This window comes from Ceratotherium simum, chromosome 31 (genome assembly GCF_057802395.1).
Source record: "Ceratotherium simum simum isolate JZ-2026a chromosome 31, ASM5780239v1, whole genome shotgun sequence".
NCBI classification, from domain to species: domain Eukaryota; kingdom Metazoa; phylum Chordata; class Mammalia; order Perissodactyla; family Rhinocerotidae; genus Ceratotherium; species Ceratotherium simum.
In genome coordinates, this window is record NC_141930.1 from 16,018,645 (window position 1) to 16,042,885 (window position 24,241).

A 24,241-nucleotide genomic window follows, 5' to 3' on the forward strand; every position below is an offset into this window, starting at 1 on the left:
AGGATGTGCAACTACAACATACAATTATCTATTGGGGCTTTGTGGAGAAAAAGGGGAAAAAAGGAGGAAGATTGGCAATAGATGTTAGCTCAGGGCCAGTCTTCCTCAGCAAAAAGAGGAGGATTGGCATGGATGTTAGCTCAGGGCTGATCTTCCTCACAAAAAAACAAAAAGAAAACTTGCAGTCTTAATGGTTTTAAGGCCCAGAGGACAGAATATGGAGTAACCACAGCAGCTGAAAAGTGAGGGTGCAAATCCTAGAAAGGAGTCAACATCCTCACTCCATATATTAACTCTTCCCAAAAATTAACTTCAAGCAGCACACTGAAGGCTAAGCAAATCAAGATCATTGAGAGTTCAGAGTTTAAAGTTCAACTTAACTGCTTGCTAAAAGAAAAATATATATATTCTACTGAAGAACAAACAGAATCAAGACGGTCTAAAATGCATCATTCATAATATCCAGGACACAATTCAAAATTAGTAGCCATATGAGGAAATAGGAAAATGCAAGCCCTTCTCAAGAGAAAAGGCAATCAATCAATGGAGAGCAATCCTGAGATGACCCAGATATTGGAATTAGCAGACAAGGATTTCAAAGCATCTATTATAAGTACAATCAAGGATATAAAGTAAAACATGCTCATAATGAATAAAAAGATATAAAATCTTAGCAGAGAAATAGAAACCATAAAAAAGAACCAAATGAAAATTCTAGAACATAAAAATATATCTGAAATTTTTTTTTAAATCCATTGGATGAGCTTAATAGTAGATTGAAGATGAATGAAAAAGTCAATGAACTTGAAGACAAATCCAATATCAAGGACAGAGAAAATAAATTGGAAAAAAAAATGAACAAAATCTCAGGGGTCTGTGGGATAATATCACTAGGTCTAATATATGTGTTAGCAAAGTCCAAGAAAAGAGAGAAAGTGATAGAAAGAATATGTGAAGAATAATGGCCAGAAACTTTCCAAATATGGTGAAAGACTAAAATTTACAAGTTCAAGAAGCTCAGAGAACCCCAAGTAGGATAAATACAAAGAGAAACTACACCTGTTAACACAGTAGTCAAATTACTGCAAACCAAAAACTAAAGGTAAAATCTCAAAACAGCCAGAGAAAAACAACAAATTACATATGGGGGACAATGATTTGAATGATCACTAACTTCTCATCAGAAACAACAGAGGCCAGAATTTAGTGGAATAATCTTTTTTTTTTTATTGTGGTAACATTGGTTTATAACATTGTATAAATTTCAGGTGTACATCATTATACTTCTATTTCTGCATAGATTACTTCATGTTCACCACCCAAATACTAATTACAATCCATCACCACACATGTGCCTAATCATCACTTTCGCCCTCCTCCCTCCCCCCTTCTCCTCTGGTAAACACCAATCCAATCTCTGTCTCTATGTGTTTGTTTGTTGTTGTTGTTATCTTCTACTTAGGAGTGAGATCATATGGTATTTGACCTTCTCCCTCTGACTTATTTCACTTAGCATAATACCCTCAACGTCCATCCATGTTGTCACAAATGGCTGGATTTCTTCATTGCTTATGGCTGAGTAGTATTCCATTTAGTGAAATAATCTTTAAAATGTTTAAAGGGAAAAAAAAAATGTGTCAACCCAGAACTCTATATCCAGCAAAAATACAAGAATGAAGGAGAAATAAGGACATGTTCAGATACAGGCAGAAAAAAAAGAATTCATCAACAAAAACCTAAACTACAGAAAAATCCTAAAAGAAGTTCTCTAGCCTGAAGGGAAATGACAACACATGAACATTTAAACCTTCAAGAAGGAATAAAGAGCACTTTCATTTTATGACTCAAAGTCTTTTGATCCATTATGACAAAGATTCTGACTCAAGTGCTGCTAGGTGACCCTACTTCTTTTCCCATCTTCACTCTCTCAGACACGCATGTATACACATAACACCATAAATGAAGAGATAGGGAGATAAACAATGTTGGGTTCACACATACGAGGATCATGTGCCCAGAGTAAACTACAGATTCCCTAGCTCCTACAAGAGTAAATGGTTCTTCCACGCTGCCTAACTTTCTCAAAGAGTAGCACAGGGGACATCTTATTGAGTTTTATATACTCTATGTAAGTATATAAATATAACCATGTCTGTTATTCAATATTTACTTGTTTCATTTACTATAAAATGAAAATTACAAACACTATAGTCAGCATTCTGAAAGATAGCTTGTCGGTTTCTGTAAATGCTTCAGTATGTAACTCTATTCTGGACTTGTTTTGTATCCACGACAGTACCTAGGAGGGTGCTGGGCACATTTACTTATTGTTTTCAAATAGCTTGATAGTTGAAATTTGTTGTATTCAGTAAGTTCACTCTTCTTTCCAAAAGCTATACAGTAGTTTTATATTAAGGTATAAGACTAAATGTGGAAATGGCAATTCTTTCTCTTGGCGATAGAGAAGGCTACTGTTTGAGGACTCGTTCATTAAGAAGTGACCCAAGGAAAATAAAAAGGAACTGAAAAAGAAAAAAAATTGATGGAAAAAACTTCATTATTTCCAGGAGTTCACTCTAATCCAATTGCCCTCCCTGTTACTCCTAGGACCAAAATTTACTTCTTGCTAAAGGGAATAATGCATAAAACTATTGAAATATGATTTACTTCAAGTCCTATTCCCATTTTTTAATTAGGTTATTTTGGGGGTTTTTTGTTGTTCAGTTGTAGTTCTTTCTACATTTTGGATATAACCCCTTAATCAGATATAGACATTTCCCCAAAGAAGATATACAAATAGCTAACAGGTATATGAAAAGATGCTCAACATCACTAATAGAGAAATCTAAATCAAAACCACCAAGAGATATCACCTCACACCCATTAGGATAGTCACTATCCAAAAAACAGAAAATAACCAGTGCTGGTGAGGATGTGGAGAAATTGAGACCCTTGTGCACTGTTGGTGGAATTATAAAATGGTACAGCCACTGTAGAAAACAATATGGAGGTTACTCAAAAGATTAGAAATAGAATTGCCATATGATCTAGTCATCCCAGTTCTGGGGATATATCCAAAAGAGTTGAAAGCATGATCTTGGAGAGATATTTGCAAACCCATGTTCATTACAGCATTATTCACAATACCTAAGAGGTGGAAGCAACCCAGTGATGGATAAATAGGGAAAATGTGGCATATACATACAATGGAATATCCTGGCACATACTACAACATGGATGAACATTGAGGACATTAGGCTAAGTGAAATAAGCAGACACAAAAAGACAAATACTGTATGATTCCACTTATATGAGGTATCTTAAGCAGTCAAATTCATATAAACAGAAAATAGAATTCTGGTTGCCAGGGGCTGGAGAGAGAAGGAAATAGGGAGTTGTTGTTCAACGGGAACAGTCTCAGTTTTGCAAGATAAAGTTAAAAGAGATGCATAACAAGGTGAATATAGTTAACACTACTACCCTGAACACTTACAAATGGTTAAGATGGCAAATTTTATGTTTTCTTGTCTTCCTCTTTCCCTCCTTTCCCTTTTCCTCTACTCAATTTGTCCCCAACTCAAAATATATGCACCGAACCAAGACAACAGAGGAAAGAAGAAGGAGTGTTTTGCTCTCCTCTTCCTTTTGCAATTCTCCACAACAGGTGCATCAGTTTTTGTTCAGGAACAATGAGGAAAAAGTTGGAGGGAAGCTCAACTCCAGCCTCCTAATTATGGGAACTAGACCACTTCTTCCAATTCAGGCTCCAGATGGCAACTCCACCAGGCAATAGGCAAGTATATCGGAATACCCAAGACCTTCAAAACCAAATAAGAAATTAATTTAAATAATAAAAATATTATTATGCTCGGGGCCAGCCCAGTGGTGTAGCTGTTAAGTTCACACACTCCACTTCCTCGGCCCAAGGTTCACGGGTTCAGATCCCAGGCATGGACCTACACGCTGCTTGTCAAGCCATGCTGTGGCGGCGTCCCATATAAAGTAGAGGAAGATGGGCACGGATGTTAGCCCAGGGCCAATCTTCTTCAGCAAAAAGAGGAGAATTGGCAACCGATGTTAGCTCAGGGCTGATCTTCCTCACACACACAAAAATATATATATATTATTATGTTCTCTCACATTCATAATTAATGTACCAGAACTGATCTCAAATTAAACAATGCAAATATAAGAAACACACAAACATACACAAAACGTTTTCTTTACTAAACAATGAAACAAAAAATAAGAAAACATACATCTTAAGTGAATAGCTTATTCCATAAGGAAATATTTCATTCTACAGTCTCTTTGAACTGACTGTCCATCAATCTCGTCAGGTTTTGTTTCTTCATTTCTGTTTGGGTGCAAAGTCCCATAATAAACAATAAGAAAAATAATTCCAAGGAGAAGAGTAAGAGCTATAGTGATACTGATAGGTATAAAATAGTCTGAAGTAAAAACAGAAAGTGAGCAAACCCAGAGCACAATTAATATCCCCAATGTGGCCAGTACCCTTACAATATAATAACAAGACATTGGAAATTTGGTATTCTGTCCCTTAACATTAAAAAATGTAAAGATAAGGATGAATCCAACGACAATCCTGTATAAGAATTCCATACCTATGGAAGCACAAAACTGAGTTTGCTTTTTAAATGCCCACAAGATACCCAAAAACCAAAGCAATAACAACAGAAATACAGCAATCTTAACATTTAAGAATAAAAGAAGTACAACACTCAGCATCCAAGATAATAATGTAAACAATTTGTAAAAGAGATATGTGAGTTTGGGACAGAATCCATTAAGGAGATTTTTATCAGGCAAGGATTTTCTTAAAGCTACTTGATAATCAACAGTCGACCAAGAAATAGCACAGCATGAGACCACGATGGCTGCATCTGCAAAACAAAAAATTTCAAAAAGATATATTGTTATAGAAATAATAATAGCAATATTAATTACTATATGCCATACATGGCTTATCTGTATATACATACACCCACAAACACGTCAGGCACTTTATATGCTCATCTCACCTAATCCTTTGAAATAGATATTAATATTCCCATATTACATACGAGGGAATTGATGCTTGGAAAATATACATTACTTGACCCAGGTCATACAACTAACAAGTTGCAGAGAGCTGAGATCTGAGCCTAAATCTGCCTGATTCCAAAGTTGGTGTACTTAACCACTACATTAGACTGGTTTATAAGATTTTGAATAAATTCATTGGACAAATTTTATTGAGCAACCAGTATTGTGGAAACTGCACACTCTGGAAGTTCTCTAAGAGACTAGAGTTATAGTCCTAGCTTTTCCAGTCTTTTTGGCTTTGATCTTGGGCATATACCTAATTCACTAAGAGAAAGCATCAAGCGGGGGTGGGGGGGGTAGGAAGGAATGGAGGAAGGGAGGTTAAACAGAAAATTTAACTTAAGTATGAGGTACCAACAAGTTCAATTTCACATATCTTTAAGATAATGGATCAAATGAGTAAATATGTTCTAAAACTTACACATTTCTGTAGGCTTGACATCTTTACCCCATTTTCCCCCCAACAAATAACAGAAGAGTAAGTTCATTACTACCTTGGAAAGGCATGTCGTTAGCCCCACTGTCAAAGCTGGGGACTTTTACAAAACTGAAAGCAAAGATATTAGAGAATGAGAAAGAAATAATTTAGAGCAGAATACAGAATGTTAGTCATTCTCATTTAGCCTCATTGGAGGTCTATATATTAGGACAAAGAGGCAGACAAGCTAGATTTACCTATTGAAGAGAATTATGAGGATTATAAAAGCCTCTGTCCACTCTACTGGTTTTAGCACATACCACTCTGGATCACACAATTAGTGGAACTTCTTGTCTTTTCTTTCAATTCAAAAATATTTGAATTAAAGCATTGCTTTCCCAGTAAATTTCCCCGTGATGTCTTTTTTATAACTGATTTTCATTTCTACCAAATTGACACATATACATAGTTTTAAAAAGTCAAAGTACTACAGAACTTATAAGAAAAAGAGCAGAACCTTGCTCTACCCCTCCTTACCTCTCAGTTGCAACCCCCATAAAAAATCACTATCAATTCTTCTAGCTTTTCTTCTGACATTTACTATCATATTTCTAAAGAAAACACATATTCTGCTATTTCTTAATTTATCTGCTTTAGACACTACTCATTGATTTCCTATTTGGGAAGAAAAAAATTCAGCACATATACACACCCTCCTTGCATTTTCCTCTCCCCTAATCTGCCCAAAAGAGTAACATCACAATTTTCGTAAAATCAATATTCAGTGTTTATCTTATTATGACTGTATAAGTACAGCGTGTTTTTTTACTGCTCAGCCAAGTACTGCATTCTGATTATATTTTCTTTCTTTTAAAACTTTTCATTGTTTCCTTACTTGCTTATTTTTCATGACCCTATCAGCACAGCAGTCCCCCCTTATCAGCAGGGGATACATTCTAAGACCCCCAGTGGATGCCTGGAACAGCAGATAGCAATGAACCCTCTACGTACTATGTTTTTTCCTATACATACACACCTATGATAAAGCTTAATTTATAAACTAGGCTCAGTAAGAGATTAATGGCACTTTGGGGCCATTATTAAGTAAAATAAGGGTTACTTTAACACAAGCACTGTGATACCGTGACAGTCAATCTGATAACTGAGATGGCTACTAAGTAATCAATAGGCAGGTAGCGTATTCAGTGTGCTTACACTGGACAAAGGGATGATTCATGTCCTGGGTGAGACGGAGCGGGTTGGTGCAAGATTTCATTACCTACTCAGAATAGCACACAATTTAAAACTTATGAATTGTTTATTTCTGGAATTTCCCATTTAATATTTTCAGAGTGCAGAAAGCGAAACCATGGATAAGGGAGGACTACTATATTTCTTAGAAAACTCTTCAAATTAATTAATTAATAAAACTCTCCTACAGACATCTGTTAGTTCTTTTTTTTTTTTCCAAGAATATGATCTTCCTGCTCTAAGATTGTTGTTCTCAAGGTTTGCTTCCCATCTTTCCAGAACCTCCCTTCACCTCTTTTCTGTGGTGACTTCCTATTTCCTGTTCTCATATTTCTTTCTTGCTTTATTCTCATGTTTTGATCAAGAATTCTCCAGAGATTTCTGAGAAAAGTTGCACCTAAGCTAAATTTTTTGAGACCAGGTATGTTTCAAAATGTCTTTATTCTACCCTTATACTTGATACACGGTTTTGCTAGAAATAGAATTCAAAGTTAAAAAATGTTTTCTACTGAAACTTTGAAGTCATTGCTCTATTAAGTTCTAATTTCAGGTGTTATGGATAAGAATTTCCATGCCATTCAGTTTCTCTAACCTTAAGCAATCTTTTTTTCTCTTAAATCTTCTAGAATCTTATCTTTATCTTTGCTTCTCTGAAATGTTATAATGATGGGCTTGGTATGGGCCATTTTTCTTCACCCTTTCAATCTAATAACCCACGTCCCTCAGTGAGATGCTGTTTTTATTCTTTGGTGGTTTCTCTAGAAATAACAATATGCATATTAAACATATCCAAGTTTAAAGTTAATTAATGTTACCCAGAGGTGAATTTACCATGAAGGTAGTGAAGCTTAAATTTCAGAGACTCATGCTTTCCCAAGCTCCTTCCAAACCTGGCAAAGCCCTGGCAATGTGGTCACTTTGTCAGATATTTTTATAAAATTTGGAATAATAAGACATTTTAACTGCAGTTGATTAAATTCCCTATCTCTACTCCTACTTACTCTCTCTCACATTTTCCCTCAGTGTTTTGAAGCAGCTGTGGTCATTCTGGGGATCTGACCAAAGGAAAATTGAGTTGAGAATACATTTAGTTTAGGTTTAGGGGGATATGTTTACAAGATTTGCTTGAATAATTAAGACTAGTAAGTGACAGAGCTAGGATTCTCAGGCAGTTTGCCTGATCTTAACACTTCACTATATTGCCATCAATAGGCCTTAGATTCCTTAAAGTTAAGGCATGATGGTTGGTCTATCCTCATCCAGTTAACACTATTAGCTTGAAGCTATTTCCCATTTCCCACTTACCTACCTGCTTCCAACATATTTTTTCTGATCATTTTGGTAACCTAACCTGTACATTATTCTCTATCCAAACTAAATTCCTTGTCTTAGCCAAACCATGCCTTTGCTTATGCATTTCTCTCAGTCTGAAATGACCTTGCCCAATCACATCTAAAAAGATTCTTATTAATTTCTTTCTGATTTGACATTACTGACACCAGTGAAGAAAACATGACTCCCAATATTCACTAAATGAGCCACTGACAGTTAACTAGTGTTGTCAATTCAAACAGTATTTCAAATTAGTTATTTCATCCAAAAAAAATCTTGCTATCCTCTGATCTTACAGCATATTACTGAAGAAATTGGTAGAGTTTTTCCCAAATTGAAAACAATCCAAAAAATATAGATGATATTATCAATAATTTGTGAAGTTGGAAGAAAATTTTCTAAATTAAAAATAATAAGAAAACAAATTTCAATCAACTATGCTAGAAAAAAGATTGAATTTTTCTATTCTCTCTATGGAAATTGTAACATCATCATCAAATCAAAAGCCAGTCAGAGAGTATGCAGACAGAAAATTATTTTCTTTTTTTTTATTATTTTATTGTAGTCATATTGGCTTATATAATTGTGTAAATTTCAAATCTATATTATTATATTTCAGTTTCTATATACACTACATCCCTTATTTTTAAAAAAATGTTTATTTTCATACTTCCTGTGGACTAAATTGTGTTCCTCCAAAATTCATATGTTGAAGCCCTAAACTCCAATGTGACTGTATTTTGAGATAGGGCCTTTAAGGAGGTAATTAAGATTAAATGAGGTCATGAGGGTGGGGCCTGAATCTGATAGGACTGGTGTCCTTATAAGAAGAGGAAGAGATACCAGAGATCTCTCTCTCTCTCCACACACAGAGGAATGGCCATGTGAGCATACAGCAAGAAGGGGGTTGTCTGCAACCCACAGAGAGAGCCCTCACCAGAAACCATCTGTGCTGGCACCTTAATCTTGGACTTCCAGTCTCCAGAACTATAAAAAAATTTATTTCTGTTGGTTAGGCTGCCCAGTCTGTGGTATTCTGTTACGGCAGCCCAAGCAGCCTAACACAATCTCTAATTTTGTTTTCATAATATAATATTCTTTTTCTTAAATAGGGTCTATCTAATTTAATTTTATACCTCAAAAAACACAGACCCAGCTTTGCTTTACCTGTCTTCTGGCCTATACAAGGAATTGAAAACATTTTAACTCCATTTATCTTCCATCTGACTTACATGTTACTGCTGTCTTTTACTTTCATTGTATCTTTTTCTTTACCATATAGTATTATTTTTGTTTTATACAGTCAATTTTCATTTAGATTTACTCACATATTTACTACTTTCTTTGCTCTTTATTCCTTCTTGCATCTCAGAACACTTCTGTCTGAAGTATATAGTAGTGATATGGATTTCTACTACTTCTGCTGTAGTATGGATTTCTTTCTACATAGTTGCTTATGAGATGATGGGCTTCTTAAATCTGTGGGTAGGTCACTCTCATTAGTTCTGAAATTGTTTCAGCTATTAACTTTTCAAATGCTGCCTCTGCTCCATTCTTCCTCTCCTCTCCTTCACGAACTCTGCTCAGATGTATATTAGACTTTGTCATCCCATTTGCCATGTCTCTTAATATCTTTTTCATATTTTCCATCTCTTTGTCTCAGTAAGCTATAATCTGGATAATTTCTTCTGACTTAGCATTGACTCACTCATTGTATATACAGTTCTCTCTCATCTGCTGAGTTTTTAGCTTCAATTCTTAAATTTTTTCATTCTCATAAATTCTATTTTTTTTTTTTCAAATATACAACTCATTTTTTTTATAGTTTCCTATTCCGTATTTTCAAGTTCACCATTTACTTCTTTCAGCATAATAGGATGCATGTGTTATACTTTGCATCTGGTAATTTCCAATATCTAAAGTCTTAACAAGTTTTTTTCTTTTTCTGCTGATTCTTACTCATGGTGCCTGATTTCTTTTGGTGCTATGAACCACTGTAAACCACTCATTTTCCTTGGACAACCATTTGTAAAACTTATTTGAGGCCTAAGAAAAGGCAGATTCCTTCAGGGAGGATTTATACTTGTTTCTGCCAGACCCCTAGGGGCACTATCAGTCTGGGAACACTTTAAAATATATTCATAGCTTGGTCTTCATTAGTTTGTTTTTTGGGTCTTTTGTTTTGCTTTGTTTTTTGAACTAGCCAAAGACATGAATTTTGGTTGCAAATCATATTGTTATAACTTCTCAGGGTTGTTTTTTCCTGCTCTACCCAGCAGCAAGGCAATATTCCTTGTAGTCTCTTGGAAGTGGAGAGTGAGGTAGATAACTTCACTTTTACCCTGAGGAGGGTGCGTTTTGGCACACCAGCTTTACAGATTAGGATTTTCTACCAGACATCCCTCCCTTGTGAGGACCCTGAGTTTTGTCTTCAGTCCTCCATACCCTGGGAAGCCATCAAAACTGAATCTGCTGTTTATAAAGTGCAGTACAGACCCCCAGGGTATAAATGCCTTCAGGGCCCTAGTTAACCCTGTTGCGCTCCCACTTTCACACATATTTTGGCCTGTTGCATCAGACTGCTTTATGCTTTTATGGAGGCTTTTGAAAATATTTATCCAATTGTTTCAGATATTTTCAGAGGGAGGATTGATTCAAATAATTTAGCCTTTCAGGGGTAGAGTTGATTTGAATAACCTAAGTTTTCCATTTACTTTCCATCTTCTAAACATTTGTTGATATTTCTAATCTGATATTCTACTCTGCATTCTCTTTGTTCTCGTGGGTTTATATTGTCTTTATTCCTTTACTCTCCTTTGTAGTGTGATTTCAGGAAGGAGCAAAGATAAAAGAATATGTTCAGTCTTCTGAAGTATTTCTATATATAACCTGATTTTTTTTTTACATTTTGAATTATTCTTCCTGATTGTCAAAATAATACATGGTTACTGTAGAAAATTGGGAAATTCAGAAAAGTATAAAGAAGAGAAATCATTTATAATCATTTATAATCCCACTACCCAGAAGCAGCCACAGTTGACATTTTTGTGTATTTTCTTCCAGACATTTTCCTACATAATAATTTCTTTATATCCTTAAAAGCATGCTGATAGAAAATTTTATAAACTGCTTTTTGCCTACGTTTTATTTTAGAATTACTTTCCTCTGTCATTAAAAGTTATCTGTGAATACTATTTCTAGTGGCTACACAATTTTTTATACCATCTACAATAACATTTACCAATTCTTCTATTGTTAGACAATTAGATCGTTTCTCATTTTTTACTATTTTTAACTAACACCTCAACTTCTTACTTCAAGGAGAAAGTAAAGGGTGAGGATAGAACCATAACATAAAGATAGCTGTCACTGGGTCCCATTGCTGGTCCAGATCCTATGTACTACTTGGAATCATCAGCAGATCTACCATAGTACAGGCTATAAACTCTAAATGTTGAACTTCTAGCTTCAGGAACTCTATAACACAGAACTTTCCAGTTCCAACCCACAAAATCTTTGCATCACAAAGAAAAAGATGTCTCATACACAGTAGGTTCATTTCAGTGTCTTACTAACAATCAAAGCATGGGTAAAAATATTAGAAGGGGCTACAGTATAGAGATTTATGGGAAATTGGGACCAGGGAGACTGTTTAGGGGAGTGAACTGATCTCACAGGTGAGTCTAGCATAGAGGGATCTCCAGGGAAGACGACAATTTGCTCCTGTGAGATGAATCCAAGTCTGCATGGAACCCTAGTTATTAACAAAAATTGGGACTATTATTTAGCAAATAGTGTTTTTTAACATCTCAAATTAAACATCTATTAAAAGACTTTTTTTTCAAATGGAAATACCAAATTGTCTTTTAAAAATAAACATTTTACAGGCTGGGCCGGTGGTGCAAGCGGTTAAGTGCACGCGCTCCGCTGCAGCGGCCCGGAGCTCACTGGTTCGGACGGATCCCAGGCGTGCACCAACACACCGCTTGTCAAGCCATGCTGTGGCCGTGTCCCATATAAAGTAGAGGAAGATGGGCTGGCCCCATGGCTTAGCAGTTAAGTGCGCGTGCTCCACTGCTGGAAGCCCGGGTTCGGATCCCGGGTGCGCACCGACACACTGCTTCTCGGGCCACGATGAGGCCGCGTCCCACATACAGCAACTAGAAGGCTGTGCAACTATGACATACAACTATCTACTGGGGCTTTGGGGGAAAAAAATAAAATAAATAAAAATTAAAAAAAAAATTTAAAGTAGAGGAAGATGGGCATGGATGTTAGCCCAGGGCCAGTCTTCCTCAGCAAAAAAAAAAAAAAAAAGAGGATTGGCAGATGTTAGCTCAGGGCCGATCTTCCTCACAAAAAATAATAAAAATAAAAATAAACATTTTACCCTAATGAGGAAATCTACTATAAAAAAAAGCAACATATTGGCCAACTTGCAAGACTTTCATTAGTTTTGTAGCATTTGCACTTTGACCCAATGATTCCAATTCTGGGAATTTACTCTACGGATATACTTCACACATGCAAAATGATGCATGCATAAGATTATTCACTGCAGCATTTTTTTTTTTTTTGGCAATAGTAAAACATTAGATACAACCTAAAATAACATAAATAGGGGGTTTGTTAAATAAATCATGATACATTCATAATTTGTAATACTATGCAGATAATAAAAATGAATGTGGGAGCTCTTTCTGTACCGATATGGAGAGATCTCCAAGATATATTGTTACGTGCAAAAATCAAAGAGTTTTTATGTTACCACTTCTGTAAAAGAAAAAAAGAACATAGGCTTTTAAAAAATTTTCTGAAAGAACCATCAAAAAATTCACAATAATAGTTTCTGAGCAGATGAAGGAAAGAATGGGAAGAAGGGGGAAGGAGCCAATGTATCTTTACATATTTTTTGATATTTGAACCATGTACTTCTTTTCAAAAAAATAAATAATTCTAAGAAGAAAAACAATTTAAAAAATTCTAAAACTGCCAAAGAGTTACATAGTTGACATAAGATCTCAGTGGCATCCATTTAACACAGGGTGCTAAGAAAGACTTACACTGACTGAAATTTGCTTGGCCATGTCCCAGAAAGGTGTAGAGCTGAAGAACAAGTTGTGGGCAGCCTTCCAGGTAGGTCTCAAAAAGCCTGAGCATGCTCAAATCAGTCACTCTATCTATAACTTCTTTATGTGGATCAATTTGTTCTCCCATGAAGTTATCAGTTTTGCTGCTATATTTGAAAGCCATATGATAACCCTTTTTCAAGACAAACCAATACCTGCAAAGCAAACACGAACATTCATCTTCAGTAATATATTCTTTATAACATGTATGTTAATATACATAATATGAAAAAGCAATTCAATTTAATCCAGCAAATAATTACTCAATATCTACAACATGCGAGGCTCTTTGATCATTACTATCTGAAAAAATATACAAAATATCCAAGTTTTTTTCTTGGTGAGGAAGATTAGCCCTAAGCTAACATCTGCTGCCAATACTCCTTTTTGCTGAGGAAGATTGGCCCTGGGCTAACATCTATGCCCATCTTCCTCCACTTTAGATGTGGTATGCCTGCCATGGCATGACTTGATAAGCAGTCTGTAGGTCCGCCCCCAGGATCCAAATCCACGGACCCCTGGCCACTGAAGCGGAGCACGCAAACTCAACCACTACACCACCAGGCCGGCCCCAAAGATTTTTTTTAAAGAAAGGCAGACTGCCACATGCAGTGCCTCATTTGGATGTGTCTGGAGTCTTGGAAGTTTGACTACCTACCCTACGTTCTCCTACAAATGGACCTTTAGAGCTTGTCTAGAGGTCCCAGCAGGGGAGCGCAGCTACTCGTATACCCTTGACTGAAGAACAGTCCTCCTCCATCAGGGAAGGTGTCCTCTTGGACCGGAGTGCGCAGCTTCAGGAGGGATGCACGTGGAGCAGTGAGGGAAAAAGGGGTCACCCACCTAGCCAGCCAGCTTAGCCAAAGCAAAACTGGTAATCAGTTTTGCCCTCACATCCCAAAGACTCTTAAAACATCCTTGCTCAGGGTCTTCTTTTGAAATAATTTAAAAATGAACATGAGTTATCAACATGCAAGAAAATTTAATAACACAAAAAAAATTGACACATTTATTTAGAAGAAATCTGAGGCCAGCAATAAGGCAACGAGGATTCTATCCCAAAGCTTACCAAAACTCTTTATCTACACCTCAAGTTTCCTCAAATATAAAATAAAGGCAGTGATATATATCCTGTCTCAACCCGATCCTTCTGTCAATGTTTCCCATTTCAGTAAATGGTACTAACACTCACCATGATGCTCAGACAAAAACATGGGTATAATTTCCAACTCCTTTCTTATTCTCATACCCTACAAAAATTCCTCAGGAGTTTCTCTTGGCTCTTGGTTCTAACCTCAAATATATCCAAATCTAAACACGTCTTACCACTTCCACCGCCTCCATCCTAGTTTAAGTAGCTAACATCTCTGGCCCTGATTACTTCAATAGCCTCATAATTGGTCTCTCTGGTTCAGTTCCTGTTCCCTATACATCCTATTCTGTAGACAGCATCTAGAATGAACTTGCTAAACATAATTCAGATGTCACTCCTCTGCTCAAAATGTTCCAATGAGTTCCACCAAACTTAGAATAAAGCCCACAGTCCTTACCATATTTTACAAGGCCCTCCATAATCTGCCTCCCACACACACGACCACCACTAGCTTTCCATCTCATTTCTCCCACACTTCCAGTGTACCCTTCTTGCTGTTTTTCCCAACTTAAAGGCCTTTGTCTTTGCTACTCCCTCTGCCTGGAACTCTTCTAAACCCCAGAAATTTTACAAGTTTACTTCTTAACTTCATTCAGGTCTCTACTCAAATACCACTTCCTCAAAGAGGTCTTTCCAGATCACACCATCTAAAGTAATATTCTCCATCATATTCTATCTCTTTATCCTATGTTATTTCTCTTCTTCACCACTTGACACATTATTTATTTTTATCCTTGCCTTCTCATAAAAATAAAATCTACATGAAAGCAGGGACTTTGTTTTCTTCATTGCTATACGCTAAGCAACTAGAACAGTACCTGGCACATAGTAGGTTCTCAGAAAATAAATAATGAATGAATAAATGAAAGCTCATGACATTTTTTCCATAAAGAGATAGTAGATATGAAAGGACTTCGAAAAGTTGACTGTAAAAACAAATATAAGATATTCCTATTGTAAACAAGATGTACATATATATGGATATGCAAAGATTCCTCATCTGGTAAATAGAAGTATATTCTTTTTTTTTTTTGAGGAAGATTTACCCTCACCTAACATCCACCGCCAGTCTTCCTGTTATTTTTTGCTTGAGGAAAATTACCCCTAAGCTAACATCTGTGCCAAACTTCCTCTATTTCATATGTGGGTTGCCACCACAGCATGGCTCATGAGTGGTGTAGGTCCACACCCACAATCTGAACACGGGCCACCGAAGCAGACTGTGCCAAACTTAACCACTAGGCCACAGGGCCAGCTCCTAGAAGTGTATTTTTACTACCATAGTTTTAGAATAACAAAGGTCCATTTATATTCAATGTGGGCTAGATGCCAGGGTAGAATGTCTACAAAAATGATGAAGGCATGATCTCCACCTTTAATGACCTCAACCTAATAAGAACACCATCCTATTAAGCACTAGCTGAAAAAATAACCACTCAAAAGAAATGTAAATACTATGTTGTGAAAGTACAGAAGAAAAAAAATTATTTACACTCTCTAGGATTTTTAGGCAAGATTTATAGGGGAATTTGTGTTTGAGTCTTTTCTGGGTATCTGGCTCAATAGGGAGTTCCTGTATGTATATTGTATAATACTATTATGTAACACAGTATGTGGCTCCTGTTCTTAAAGTAGATTATAAACCAATAGGATAGATACCACTAATTGAAAAACTTGAAAAATTCACAAATATTAACAAGTACAAACCCAGAGCATAATTAGTATAAGCAGCATAGACTGGGAGAGGTAGCAGAGCATAGTCATTAAGAGTGCAGGTTCTAATAAAGCCAGAATGCCTAGGTTCAAATCCTGGCTCCATCACTTCCTACTTAATCTCTCTGTGCCACAGTTTCCTCATCTGAAAAACGAGGACAGTCATCATACCTACCTCATTGGGTTGATGGGAGGATTAAAGGAGTGAATACAGGTAAAATGCTTAGACCAGTACCTGGCACATGTTAAGTGCTATATAGGTACCTGTTAATTAAAAAAAAAAAAAGATAAGCCTGTTTACAGATGTGCACATTAACATTTCCAGTGACTTTACAGAGAAATACTTCTCAATTCTGTAGCAATGAATGGCAAATCTATAGAAAATTCTGCTTATATGACAATCATTTCATGGGAAAGTATGAATATCATTTTTTTAATCAATAGGATACTGTTTCAGTTTTATGGGACAAATGATGAAGAAGCCAAAGAAAAAGAAACAGAAGGAGCTTTCTTAGCATACTTTATCACAATATATTCTTTTATTTGAGATAAAAAGGCACCAGCTTCCAGTAATGATGGATTGCCTTGTATCACGCTAACCCTCCTACTGATGACAATGATAAATTCTAGACAAAATATAACTGAAAACAAGGCACAGAAGAGAGATCAAAAGTAGGAAGAAACATGAGGGCATTCAACCCTTGAAAGAAGGGAACCACACTGCATGAGAAACATTTATCTGGCTTTACCTCTGAAGGCATCCCACAGTCCAAATGGCACAAAGCAAATGCAGCTCAAGCAGAAAGTCAAAATATTACTGGCCGAAATAGAAGACTGAGTTTGAATCTGCTGGAAAGGTTAGAAATTAAAGAGAGATCCCAGAAAAGAGGGAACTGCAGAGTAGAGAATGCCAAAATCTGCATATACTCTCCTCAAATCCTTGGCTGACCCCTTATTATGCATACGTGGAGTGAGACTTCCAGGAACGGAGGAAAAATGATGAGAAGGAACCTAAGCAGAGATTTTGGCAGCTGTCTACCACAGGGAAGAGTTAGGAGTTTGAGCTCCACCAAATTGGAGGGGCTTGGTAAATACTTCAGGCATTCCACTGATACCCCAAAAGGGCCATACTTTAGGAGTAAAGACCATATTTCCGGTCTAAGAGATTTTTCCTAGGATTAAGGACAAAAGCAAAATAGGTCTTCCCTAACAAAGCCTCAACCAAGCCTCTGTAATACATTAAGGTAATTTGCCAATTATTTAACTTTCTGCTTTCTCTTCAATAGAAGATAACAGAAACTAGTCTCTATAAGGTATAAATCACAATGTCCACTATACAATAAAAAAATCACTTGACACACAAATAAACAAGAAAACGCGACTTATAGTGAAAAAAAATCAGTTAATAGAAATATATCAGTCAATAGGAACCCCCACAGATGACCCAGATGCTGAAATTAGCAAATAAACTAAAGCACAGAGAGAAAAAAATTTGGGGAAAAAATTAACAGAACCTTAATAAATAACACTGCTGTAATTGAAATCTCAAAAGAAAAAGAGAGAGAGAATAGAGGAGAAAAAAAAACTTGACTATATACTGGCCAAAAATATTTTTAAAATTTGAGGAAAATAAACAACACACAGATCCAAAAAGCTCAATGAACCCAAACAGAAAAAATACAAACAAAACCATTCATAGGCCCGTCATACTCAAATTGCTGAAAATCAAATATAAGAGAAAATATTAAAAACAGACAGAAAGAAAAGACATATTCCACACTGAGAAAAAATGTTAACTGACTTATCAGAAACAACAAAAGTCAGAAGACAACTATATCAATAATTACATGAAATGTAAATGGAGTAAACACTTCAATTAAAAGAGACTGTCAAACTGGATAAGCAAAAATTATCAAAACTAAAGGGAGAAAAATTTCTGATGATTTTAACACTCACCTCTCAGTGACTGAAAGGAAAAGTTGGCCAAAAAAATCAATAAGGATACAGATTTTAATAACACTGTCAGCCTAATTGCCCTATTTACATTTATAGAACACTACACTCAACTATGGCAAATTACAAATTCTTTTCAAATGCACATGGAATATTTACCAAGTCAGACTGTACGCTGGGCCATAAAACAAGTCACAATAAATTTAATTGTAATCATATAAAGTATGTACTCTGATCAAAACAAAAATTAAATGAGAAATCAACAATAAGATATCTAGGGAAATCCTCAAATATTTAGAGATCGAGGTAAAAGGCCCAGATCCTAAAGTTTCATGAATATTGTACCCTAGAAAATTTGAACATTACTAGATGGCCTCTCTCTAAGAAGTTGTAAATAGAAAAATAGGTAAGAAAAGAGGGTTCAATTGCTTAACGTCCATTTAAGAAACTCTATAAAGAAGGGCCTATGGATCTGTGGGAGGAAGAAGACTCATCTCCCATTGTACTCTCTTTTACACAATTTGAATTTTTTTTTTTACCATGTATTTAAAAGGAGCAGAAATAACTTCCATATTTTAAATAATTCAAATGGCTTTCATATATCCATCACAGGAAAGTCTCCTTTGGCAAAGAGAAAAGTTTTATCACAAATCATACATAAAATGAAAATGCAAAAGTGTCATCTAATTTATATTCTGGAAAATGAAACATTCTACTGCACAGACCCGTGAGCAGTAACAGCATACTTAGTAGCAACAGCCCCTTTACCTAGCAAATAATTCATGTAGATATTCCTTGTCTTTATCTACCAACACAAACTCAATTTATCTATTCTGTAGAAAAGTGAATCCATAATTTAGTAAATCTTAAATTTTCCCATACTTAGTCTAGACAAACCCTTGGATAATCTGGCCCATTTTTATGAACTGTTTTAATTTTTGCTTATTTCTCACTATTTAACTCAGTATTCTCCCACTTCCTGCACTAAGAAAAAACAAAGAGGGGCTGGCCCGTGGTGTAGCAGTCAAGTGCACGAGCTCCATTATGATGGCCCAGGGTTCAGATCCCAGGCGCGCCCCGATGCACTGCTTGTCAAGCCATGCTGTGACGGCATCCCATATAAAGTGGAGGAAGATGGGCACAGATGTCAGCCCAGGGCCAGTCTTCCTCAGCAAAAAGAGGAGGATTGGCAACAGATGTTAGCTCAGGGCTGGTCTTCCTCACAAAAAAAAAAAAAAGAAAAAACAAAGAGAAAGAAAAAGAACTGAGTGGAGTAAAAAAACCAAGGATGGCTACATAGGAAAGTATAGGAAGTATTTTACTTGTGTCACCCCATCCCCCAGTCCAAGAGAGATCCCTTCAGCAAAACCTCCCCGCTGGAGGAAAAGGACAGTAGGAGGACCCTAGCGGCACTTGCCACCACTATGGACACCTGCAGTATTCACCACAAAGGACCCTACAGTCTTCACTCATGCTGACTCCAGCTGATGGAGCTGCCCAGAATCTACCCCACGGCGCCACTGGGGAGAAGAAGCCATTGCTGTGCCCCATGTGCAGTCTTCGCCAGTGCTGACCTCAGCTGATAGAGCTGCACAGAGTATACACTGCTGCATCCTCCCCACAGCTGGAGCCACCACATCCCACTCAATTGGTACCGTCACACCCACCCACAGGTGAAGGTCTTTCCCTATCAAAGCCAGTCCATAAGTCTGGAAGATGTGACTACTCCTTCAAATGTGCAGATATCAACTCAAGGGTACAAGAAACAAAAATCAGAGAAACATGACATTGCCAAAGGAACACAATAATTTTCTAGTAACTGACTTCAAAAAAAGGGAGACCTACAAATTATCTGATAAAGAATTCAAAATAATTGTTTTAAGGAAAATCAGCAGGCTATGAGAAAACACAGACAACTCAATGAAATCAGGAAAGCAATACATGAACAAAACAAGAAGATCAATAAAGAGATAGAAATTTAAAAAGAAACAAACAGAAACTCTGGAACTGAATAACACAATGAATGAAGTGAAAAATAGACAGCTTCAACAACAGACTCAATCAAGAAGAAGAAACATTCAGAGAACCAAAAGACAAGATATTTGAAATTACCCAGTCAGAGGGGGAAAAAAAAGAATGAAAAAGAGTGAAGAGAGGCCGGCCCAGTGGCATAGTGGTTAAGTTTGCGCACTCTGCTTCGGCAGCCCAGAGTTCAGAGGTTCGGATCCTGGGCACAGACCTACATACCACTCATCAAGCCATGCTGTGGCAGCATCCCATATCCAAATAGAGGAAGATTGGCACAGATGTTAGCTCAGGGACCACCTTCCTCACCAAAAAAAAAAAAAAGAAAAGAAAAGAAAAGAAAAAGAGTGAAGAAATCCTATGGAATTTATGGAATACCATCAAGGAAGCAATATACACATTATGGGAGTCCCAGAAGGAAAAGAGAGAAAATGACTGAAAGTTTATGTAAAGAAATAATGGCTGAAAACTTTCCACATCATGGGAGGGAAATGGACATCCAGATTCATGAAGCTCAAAAGTCCTCAAACAGGATCAACCCAAAGAAGACTAGTCCAGGACACATTATAATCAAATTGTCAAAAGCCAAGGACAAAGAATTTTGAAAGCAGCAAGAGAAAAACAACTCATCACAGACAAGGGAACACCCATTAGAATATCAGTGGATTCCTCAGCAGAAACCTTACAGACCAGGAGAGAGTGAGATGAGAGTTTTAATGAAATTAAAAACATGATAACCAAGAATACTATATCCAGCAAAATTATCCTTTAATAATGAAAGAGACATAAAATCTTTCCCAAACAAAAACTGACCGAGTTCATCACCAGTAGACCTACCTTACAAGAAATGCTTAAAGGAGTTCTCCAAATTGAAGCAAAAACACGCTAAGCATCAATGCAAAAACATAAATCTCACAGGTAAAGGTAAATTATATAGACAAATACAGACGACTGTAACACTGTAATGGTGGTGCATATATTACTTTTAACCCTAATATAAAAATTAAAAAATAAACAGTGTTAATGGATAGACAACAAAAAAAGAAGCAAACTCTGATGACAAGAACACAAAGTGTAGGAGAGGAGTAAAAGCTTAGTGTTTTTGTATGCAATTGAAGTTAAGATGTTATCAACTTAAAATAGGAGGTTATAACCACAAGATATTTTATGCAAGCCTCAAGCTAACCACAAAGAAAAACCTATAATAGATACAAGAAGATAAAGAGAAAATAATCAAAACAAATCACCACAAAAAAAATCATCAAATAACAAAGGAAGAGAGCAAGAGAAGAAAGAGACAATACAACTACAAAACAGACAGAAAACAATTAATAAAATGGCAATATTAAGTCCTCACTTACCAATAATTACCTTAAATGTAAATGGATTAAATTCACTAACTAAAGGTAGAGTAGCTGAGTGGACAAAAAAACAAGATTCAGTTATATGCTGGAACACACAGGCTGAAAGTGAAGGGATGAAAAAAAAATATTCTATGCAAATGGTAACCTAAAGAAAGCAGAGGTGGCTATAATTATATCAGACAAAATATATTTTAAGTCTACAACTGTCTCTAGAGACAAAGAAGGTCATTATATAATGATAAAAGGGTCAATTCAACAGGAAGATATAATAATTATAAATACATATGCATCCAACATCTGAACACCTAAATATATAAAGCAAATATTGACAGGCATCTGAAGGCAACATGACAGCAATATAATAATAGGAAATTTCAATACCTCACTTACAATAATAGATAGAACATCCAGACAGGAAAATCAATAAACAGTTAAACAACACTACAGACCAAATGGACCTAATTGGCACATACAGAACTTTCCACCCAACAGCAAAAGAAGATACATTCTTCTCAGGCACAAACAGAACATTCTCCAGGATAGTTCACATATTAAGTCACGAAACAAGCTTTAACAAATTAATAAGATCAAAAGCATTCCAACTATCTTTTCTGATCACAATGGAATAATGCTAGAAATCAATAACAGCAAGAAAACTGGGAAAATTCACAAATAAGTGGTAAATAAACACTAACTCTTGAACAACCATTAGGTCAAAGAAGAAATCAAAAGGGAATTTTAAAAGTATCTAGAGACAAACAAAAATGAAAACACACCGCACCAAAACCTATGAGATGTAGCAAAAGCAGTACTAAGAGGAAAGTTTATAGCAATAAATGCCTACCTTAGAAAAGAAGAAAGATCTGAAATAACCTAACTTTATACCTCAAGGAACTAGAAAAAGAAAACAAACTAAGCCCAAAGTTAGCAGAAGGAAGGAAAATATGAATATTGGAGCAGAAATAAATCAAATAGAGAATAAAATATTAGAAAAAGTTAACAAAACTAAGAGTTGGCTTTTTGAAAAGATAAAATCAACAAACTCTTAGCTATACTAAGAAAAAAGAGAGAACATTCATATAAATAAAATCAAAGATGAAAAAGGAGACATTACAGCAGATGCATCAGAAATAAAAAGGATCATAAAAGACTATTATGAACAATTATATGTCAACAAATTGGATAATCTAGAAGAAATAGATAAATCCCAGAAGCATGAACCTATCAAGACTGAAAAAAGAAAAAATATAAAGCCTGAACAGACTAATAACAAATATGAAGATTGAGTCAGTAAACAAAAATATCCCAACAAAGAAAAGCCCAGAACCAGATGGCATCAAAAGTGAACTCTAGGGCCGGCCCCGTGGCTTAGCGGTTAAGTGCTCGCGCTCCGCTGCTGGCGGCCCGGGTTCGGATCCCGGGCGAGCACCGACGCACCACTTCTCCGGCCATGCTGGGGCCACGTCCCACATACAGCAACTGGAATGGATGTGCAGCTACGACATACAACTATCTACTGGGGCTTTGGGGGAAAAATAAATAAATAAAATCTTTAAAAAAAAAAAAAAAAAAAAAAGTGAACTCTACCAAACATTCAAAGAAGAATTAATACCAATCTTTCTAAAATGCTTCCAAAAATAGAAAAGGAAGGAACACTTCCAAACTCATTTTATGAGATCAGCAAAACGCTGATACCAAAACCAAAGATACTACAAGAAAGGAAAACTACAGGCCAATATCCCTGATGAACATAAATGCAAAAAATTCTCAATAAAATACTAACAAACCAAATTCAGCACTACATTAAAAAGATCAAAGGATGGTGTCAAGATGGCAGCAAAGGCAGACTCTGAACTCACCTCCTCCCATGGACACAAAGAATTTACAACTATTCCTGGAACAATTACCCCTGAGAGAACTGAAAACTGGAAAAAAAGAACCCCCACAACAAGGGACGGTGCTGACTGAGGTGGAAGAGGCAGAAATTCCCTTTGAGAGAGAGAAAAAAGCCATCTTCTAGCTGCGATGCTTCACGGCCGGCCAGGAGCAACCTTAAGGTACAAAGCCTTCCCTGGAGGAGTGGGGGATGTGAGCAGGGGAGCATTACCAGAATAAGCAGCTTTTGGACTCAGCACAACCGAAATGAGTGTCATAATACCTGGCTTGGCTGGCTATTAACTATAACAGGAAATACCCACAGAAAATCTATCAGACAATAAGAGGGAAAAAAAAGCCTACTCTTAAACAGCCCTTGCACAGATGCACCTGTTTCAGAAAGCAACCTAAAATCACCATAAAGAAAGATGCACCGTCCTTTGGTGAAAAGAGACCCACCTGAGAGGCTCTGGGAGCCTCTTAGTAACAGGTGAGACCTCTCTAGGGACTCAGACATTGGCAGCAGCCATTCTTGTGACCTAGTACAGGCGTGCTGACACTGGCAGGTGCCATTGGAGTTCTTCCCCTAACCTGTTAGTGCAGAGACCTGCCCCACCCACTAGAGCACCGACTTAGTCCTGCTCAGCCAGGGCAGGCAGCCTGTCCTAGGGACTGGCCCCACACAACAGCAACTTGTGTGCCTGCATAGGTGGGGTGCCTGGAACCACTGCAACTGGGTGAGTGGGCCTGCTGGGCATGGTGTGTATGAGGGGTGGGCCTGCATTGGTGGAGTGTGTGGGCCCTCTGGGGGGAGGCAATTGAGTCCACTTCAGTGGGTTGGGATGCACGCATGAGGCAGGACAGTGTTGATGAGATGTGTGGCCCTGTGGGTGGTAGGGCCTGTCAGCTGCAGCAGACTTGT

General features: G+C 36.8%; 1 protein-coding gene across 1 annotated transcript in view; it reads right to left on the reverse strand.

The window, feature by feature from the left end:
* Window positions 1-2,322: 2,322 nt before the first annotated feature.
* The window catches only part of XKR9 (XK related 9), a 47,337-nt gene continuing 25,418 nt past the window's right edge, over window positions 2,323-24,241 (reverse strand). Inside the window, exons 4-5 of the mRNA XM_004436270.3 lie at window positions 13,171-13,391; window positions 2,323-4,904 (exon numbers count right to left, since the gene is read on the reverse strand). Coding sequence (XP_004436327.1) covers window positions 4,276-4,904; window positions 13,171-13,391 — 850 coding nt within the window. The 3' untranslated portion in view covers window positions 2,323-4,275. The remainder of the gene's footprint in view (window positions 4,905-13,170; window positions 13,392-24,241) is intronic.